At 36.8% G+C, this 7,419-nt stretch overlaps 1 protein-coding gene across 1 annotated transcript in view; it reads right to left on the reverse strand.

Annotated features, from left to right (window-relative positions):
• The window catches only part of LOC308382584 (uncharacterized protein), a gene marked incomplete at both ends in the record, with an annotated part of 2,580 nt that extends 645 nt beyond the window's left edge, over nt 1–1,935 (reverse strand). The window contains 3 exons of the mRNA XM_080860980.1: nt 61–264; nt 854–1,021; nt 1,860–1,935. Coding sequence (XP_080717106.1) covers nt 61–264; nt 854–1,021; nt 1,860–1,935 — 448 coding nt within the window. The remainder of the gene's footprint in view (nt 1–60; nt 265–853; nt 1,022–1,859) is intronic.
• Between the last annotated feature and the right edge of the window lie 5,484 nt (nt 1,936–7,419).

Genomic DNA, 7,419 nt, shown 5'->3' on the forward strand with positions numbered 1-7,419 from the left:
CAGCGAAGCAGGAGTGATCTAGCACCCAGAGTGGAAAGTGGTGAAATTAGTATTTCTAACCTCTTTGCAGTGTTTTTTCCATTCTAACCATCTTGGATGCCTTCTTTCTCCCTTTCCCCTTCTTCTTCCTCTTTTTGTCCTCTGAGGATGAGCTGTTGGATGACTCTGAGTCGGTACTCTTTGAACTTGTCTCGGAGGAAGATGAGTCCAGTGGAGAAACACCACTGGAACCGGCAGTTTCTTTGGGCTCATCTTTTTTGAGAGCTGTTTAAAAAGATAAAAATACAAACATAAGAGTCACAACACATAATACATAACAACACATATGTGCACGCATACAATGCACAGCCAGACCCTGCAAGTTCATGGTCACACTTTTTCCCCCACTACTTTTTAAAGTAATTTTAATACAAATGTGGATGTTAAAACAACCATCACAATACTAATGTCAATTATAATCGGGAGGTATGCGAATAACAGGTACACAAACACACGCAGACTGAGAGACAGACGTTCCTGTCATTAATTGATAGATGTAGCCTGCTGCCAAGCAATAGTAGTACTATATGAAAGCAAAGACTGCCTCTTAAACCAGAACCTTACTAAGCGAATACTTCAACATCATGAGTTTGCGGTTGTGTGTTAATAACAGCAGTTCAATAACCTGATGGACTGTGGAAAGGTAATGTGCGAATCTGCTAATATGGATGGATCTGTACATTCTTGGACCACTCGGCAGATGACTGTGGTGGACTGGAGGACACGCAATGCCGAAGAGGACACGCAATGCCTTCCTTCTACCCTACTAAAAACAAACCAACACTTTGACTAAACATTGTTTTGGGAGACTTGCCGGATACTAGTTGTTCCTTGAGGAAATCTCTCTCCTTGGTCAACGCCTCTATTTTCTCCTTCTGCCATTCCATTTTCTCATTCTGCCATTCTATTTTCTTTTTGCACATCTGCAACTCATGTGCTTTATTGTTTAGTGCCAGCTGCGCTGTGGGGGCTGCTGACACACCTAAAAGAAATACATGTGTCATTATTGAATGAATGTAGAAAATCAAATGAAAGTCAAATCACTGGACACTGGACAAATCACAGGAATTCAGTCAAATGTGTTTCTTCTATTCAAGCATGGTTTCATAAAGTAGCCTATAAAACATTAACTGTTAGCCTATTAAAGTAACCTCATCTGAAAGAAAGAAATTAAACTAATGGAGTTCAGTCAATTTCCTTTTCTAACGCCTGTATAGCTTATTGTTCAGGAATGCAGTGTGAAATACTATGCAATTAGTTCATTACAGACTGCATTCAGAGGTTTTCATTCGGTTATCTTATACTGTCTTTATAATATGTTCACAAGATTAATTTGGTTTGCTGAAATCAGGAGAAACATGCTGAATTAATTTGTTGACGTTCCAAAGTAGTTAGGCTACAGTAAACTCTCACTTCTTATTCATTAAACTGCTTGTGCAGTTCAGTGCCCCCGCATATGAGTAGCTATCTATTGTATGTGGCTGTACTGTATAAGTAGCTAGCTAGTAGCTAGCAAGCTAGCTAGCAATCGACCTCATTGTCAATCAATGTAAGTTTTTAAAAAAAACGACCAAAACACATATTTATACTCACCAACACTGCTAAATTAATTTGTTGACGTTCCATTGTAGTTAGGCTACAGTAAACTCTCACTTCTTATTCATTAAACTGCTTATGCAGTTCAGTGCCCCCGCAAATGAGTAGCTAGCTACTATATGTGGCTGTACTGTATAAGTAGCTAGCAAGCTAGCAAGCAATCTACCTCATTGTCAATCAATGTACGTTTAAAAAAACGACAAAAACAACATATTTATACTCACCAACACTGCTGCCTTCCGCTTCTGTCTCCTCTACATCTTTTCTTCCTCTGGTCTGTATCTGTTTTCTGCTTGCCATCGTTACTGCTACTGTCCAACAACTGGAACAGGTGGCTATATTACTATAGAATAAGCGCGAAACCTTTCTTTGTCCCACGTTGATGACGCGATCCCTACTGAACGCAGGCGTTAGATTCTGTGGCAGCATCATTCTGGCGGCATCGTTCACCACCAGTGCAATGACAAGATTCAGGAGTGTGAGAAACCTTATACATCAGGATGTCTCTAAACAAAATGCTTGGAAGCTTATTAAGTGGTTTCAGAGGAAGAAACTTTTGAGAAGAAAAATGAAATGCAGTATATGCTATCATGGCATGGAGCTGAAGAGAAGAGGAGTCTGTGTGGACCAATATGCTTGGTAAGAAATGGATAGCTGAGATGAGATACATTCAGTTTGAATAGCATGATATGCTGCAAGTTTTTATTGTAAAAAAAAAACAAAAACCGAAGTAATTTATCTCTTCAACGTCATATGGGACTAGACTGAGCCTACTTGGGGTGCACATGTTGCACACTTGAAGAAAGTAACTCTAAACAGTGTGCAGGGAAAGATTGTCTTCATTTATTTACACATTTACACATATTTCAGCTCACTTCATAAGCAACGACTGCCTCCCTTTTCTCTCTCTCGACAACTTCGTCTCTGTTAGCTCTTTTTCATCCTAACCGTCATGCAAACTGCATTAACTCTGGTTTAACAGCGCCATCTATAGGCCAAAACATGCAACAGCATCGTAAGTAAATAAAATAAAAGGCCACAAAATCATGAAAAAAGGGACCAAAGAAAAAACAAAATGGGGGGTATGCCACACACATTTGAGCTAAAGCGCGCACACTCTCTCCTCGTGAATTTAGCCTATTTATGGCCACTACATCTTTTGGCGCTGTTCAGTAATATGCATGACATTACCATTCATAGTTCTCAATATGTGGGCTTTTCCTAATCATGTATTTTGTAGTTTATAGTAAAATATGGGGACATGTACAATTGTGCTGATTGTATTTTAATTGTATGATGCACCTCTCTAAATAACAACAACGGTATGTTTCTGTTTGTTAGGATCTGTCGACGGGCTGCACATTACAGAAAGCCCAAACAAAAATCTGTGCGGCATAAGTCAATGTTCAGTCATTCAAAGGTCTCTCTGAAAAATTGGATGCAATTCATTTACAGGTAGGTAAGCAATACATTTGAGTTTTAAGAAATCACCTCACCATTCTGTTAATGTAATTGATTATGGAGCCATACTTTTATGAACTTTTTATAGTTTTACCTTTTTATTTTAATTGATTACTATTTGTTTTGTAGCTGAACATGTTTAAGCCACTCAAAGTATTATGATTGCATTATTATTCGTATTATTGTAATGTATGTGCTATTGTTGAGTTAACATTATATTTGTCATTGCTTGTTATTATTGGCTATGTTGGTACTTTTTAGTGTTATGCGTTATGTGTAAGGTTAACAATAGGTATATAATATAACCACCTTTATACAACCCTATTAGCAAAAATAACTACAAATGTTAATCCAAGGAATTACCAGTGCATGACAATGCAAAAGTGACTTAACATGCCATTGAAAGTTAAAACAGATAATGCGTAGAAAGACTGTTGTGTTGCTAGCCATGGTGGCTGCTAGGTAGTAGAGACAGAGAGCCTTTAAAGTTCAGCAGTTAAGTGAGCAAGGACCTTCTGAAATAGCACCATGCACTTGAGCAGAGGAAGTGTAGAAAAGTAAAGGTAACACTTTATTTGAAGGTAGCATCATAGTAGTGACATGACACTGTCATAAATGTGATAAGACACAGTCATGAACGTGTCATAAACATTATGTCAATGTCATTAACGTTAATGACTGCTGTCATTAAGTGTAATTCGGGTTTTGTCATGACACATATCACAGTTATGACAGTGTCATGTCGCTACTATGACGCTACCTTCAAATAAAGTGTTACCAAAGTAAAACACACCGAGAAAAAGAGCCTATATTTTGAGTACTTGAAACATGCAAAGCATTTTCTTTTTAAAAATAAATAAAAGAACGAAATGAATAGTATAGAGTGCTCGGTTAATATGTGCTTGATTGTCTGAATATGATGTTAACCACATTTCTATGTTGAAGGTTCTCGAAACATTTTTGGGTGCCGTCACACGGGTGTTGTTTCAAACAAAACAGAGAGCTAGCATATTCAGCGGACAGGCAGCTAGTGGATCGTTAGGAGATGATTGCTGTATGTGACCAAATACATGTTCTAGCTAAGAAACTGCGTAGCAAGACTTTAAGCCAGTCAAGCTGAATTAATTATTGAAGAAACAATACAGTGTATTGTTTTGCTTTTTCCTGGTCTCCTGGTTGTGTTAAATGTATTAACAGTACAACATTTTTTGTATTTACCTTTGAAGATTTTCACAGGGTCTTAGACTAAGACAAATTGACATGATGGAAGACAGCATTGCAGCCAGTTCAGCCACTCTGACCAAAATGGCCAAAAAAATAAGGGAGGTATGCGTGTTTGCGATGGAGAGGTTGAGGAGGCGGACACGTCAGCAGATTGGTGGGAGAAGGGAGTTTGTAGCTATTGATGAGAGCCATTTTCGACACAAACGAAAGGTATATTTTTAGCTTTAGTTTACAAGATTTTGATACTTGTGAAAAACAGTAGTTAATCAAGTTATTTTTTATAGTAATATGATTGTATAAATATATAACTGATTATATCTGTATTGTTTTTTTCCTGTATAAGTATGGAAGAGGAAGGATGGCTGGTGGGTGGAGACGGCGGAAGTGGGTTTTTGGGATGCTTGGAGTGAATGGAGAGGCAAGGAGGCCAGTTTTGCGCCTTGTGGAGAAGAGATCCAGGGGGCACCTCGTGCCTTTAATAGTTCACCATGTCAAACCAGGGACGTCAATTATAAGTGATGAATGGCGTTCCTACCGTGTACTCTCAGGTCTTGGGTACCACCATCATACTGTGAATCACAGTAGGTGGTATGTTGATCCGCGTACTGGGGCTCATACCCAGCACGTGGAGAGGGCCTGGCGCTCTTACAAGGAGCAAATATGGAGACTGAGGGGAAATCGGTCCGAAAGTCTGCTCTCTGACCATTTGTCACTCATAGAGTGGAATGAGTGGCTGGCGAAAAAGCACCACCATGGTGCATTTGGTCGGCTAATGCACGACATCTCAAAAAAATATAAGTAGGCCTAGGTAGTGTTAATTAATTGTACATACATATGTTTATATTGTTGTTTGTTTGTTTGTTTTATGACAACATAAGTATGCATTAATGGTATTTTTTTTATTTATTGTAATTTGCCTTTTTTTGTTTGTTCAATACCATTGTTCATAGCTAATTTTCAGTTTCTTTTTTTCCCCCTGGGGTGTGTGATCTTAGTCACTGTTTAATAACACAATTTGTGTTGAAAATAATAATTATAATGTATTTAGTTTTAAATAAATATTTGTACGTTTTCAACACTTTGACATTTCTTTCCCTTTTCTTGAAATAATACTAATTCTACTTGTGTCTCTTTGGCATCTGCTAGCTTTTCATTCTGTTTATGCTTTGTAAAGCATAGGAAGTCCTCACTTTAGATGAGCTCACACCATATAGTCAACTAATCAGTAGTAACTCATGAGTTAATCATGAATTGAAGTGTTGTTAAGTGCTTGTTAAAGATGCAGTAACACTAACTATCCGTAGGCATAGTTCTGAAGGCATGTCCAAATAGAATAATACATATTTGTGTCCAGGTTATGTTTGCCACTCATTTATAAATGCTTTGTAAAGCATAGCAAGTCCTCACTTTAGATGGGCTCACACCATATAGTCAACTAATCAGTAGTAACTCATGAGTTAATCATGAATTGAAGTGTTAAGTGCTTGTTAAAGATGCAGTAACACTAACTATCCGTAGGCATAGTTCTGAAGGCATGTCCAAATAGAATAATACATATTTGTGTCCAGGTTATGTTTGCCACTCATTTATAAATGCTTTGTAAAGCATAGCAAGTCCTCACTTTAGATGGGCTCACACCATATAGTCAACTAATCAGTAGTAACTCATGAGTTAATCATGAATTGAAGTGTTGTTAAGTGCTTGTTAAAGATGCAGTAACACTAACTATCCGTAGGCATAGTTCTGAAGGCATGTCCAAATAGAATAATACATATTTGTGTCCAGGTTATGTTTGCAATTCATTTATAAATGCTTTATAAAGCATAGAAAGTGCTCACTTTAGATGGGCTCACACCATGTAGTCAACTAATCCGTAGTAACTCATGAATTAATCATGGATAACCTAATTGGTAAGTATTTGTAACATATGTATTAACACCCCAGCTATAAGTTGAGGCCTATTTCTAAATCATAACATTTTATTTAAGGCATGAACAAATGTAGGTGTAGATAGTCTGTTAATCATCAACTTCCAGGTTGTAACCGGCCTTACACATTCCTAAGTACCTAGATAACAATGAACTATGAACAAACCATTTGTAACTGTGTTAACAAATGCTTTACTAATGTAACATTATGTATGAACAATACATAACTGATGGTGAACAAACAATTATTTAATGTTTTTTTAGAAGAATTATTTACTATGAACAAACCATTTATAACTGTGTGAAAAAAATGCTTTACTAATGATACGTTACGTATGAACAATAAATAACTAATGGTGAACAAACCATTATTTAATAGTTTTTTAGAAGGCTTATTTACTATGAACAAACCATTTATAACTGTGTAAAAAAAGCTTTATTAATGATACGTTATGTATGAACAATAAATAACCAATGGTGTACAAACCATTATTTAATAGTTTTTTAGAAGGCTTATTTACTATGAACAAACCGTTTATAAATGTGTGAAGAAATGCTTTACTACTGATACGTTATATATGAACAATAAATAACTAATGGTGAACAAACCATTACCTAATAGGTAACAAATGCTTAATAAATGATGAATTGTGTGTAGTTATTATAAAGTGTTACCCCTACGCTCAGTGTAAATAGAGCTCATGCATGAACACATACACACAATACAACAGGGACCTGCATACTGTCAAATAGTATTAGATATGGGTTTACAACCTCATTTATAACCTATTTATAAACCATTTATAAACCATTTATAATGGAGTCTTATTGTAAAGTGGTACCAAATATCTTTGCAGTAGTCTTCCATATGTTTTTGTAGGCAATACATTTACATTACATTTACATTTAGTAATTTAGCAGACGCTTTTATCCAAAGCGACACACAAAGGAGAGAACAAACAAGCTATGATACGGCAATAGATTTGTTGATAGAACTATTCCATATTCTCTATATATATTCTATAGATTAGTGGTATCTAGCGGTAAGGGTGAATAGTCCCATTTCCAAGCGTGTAGGAGTTAGGGTGGCTAGGGAGGCTAGGGAGGCTAGGGAGGCTAGGAAGGCTAGGGAAGCTAGGAAGGCTAGGGAGGCTAGGGAAGGCTACGGAGG

This window comes from Sprattus sprattus, assembly GCF_963457725.1.
Source record: "Sprattus sprattus genome assembly, contig: scaffold_203, whole genome shotgun sequence".
Taxonomy (NCBI): domain Eukaryota; kingdom Metazoa; phylum Chordata; class Actinopteri; order Clupeiformes; family Clupeidae; genus Sprattus; species Sprattus sprattus.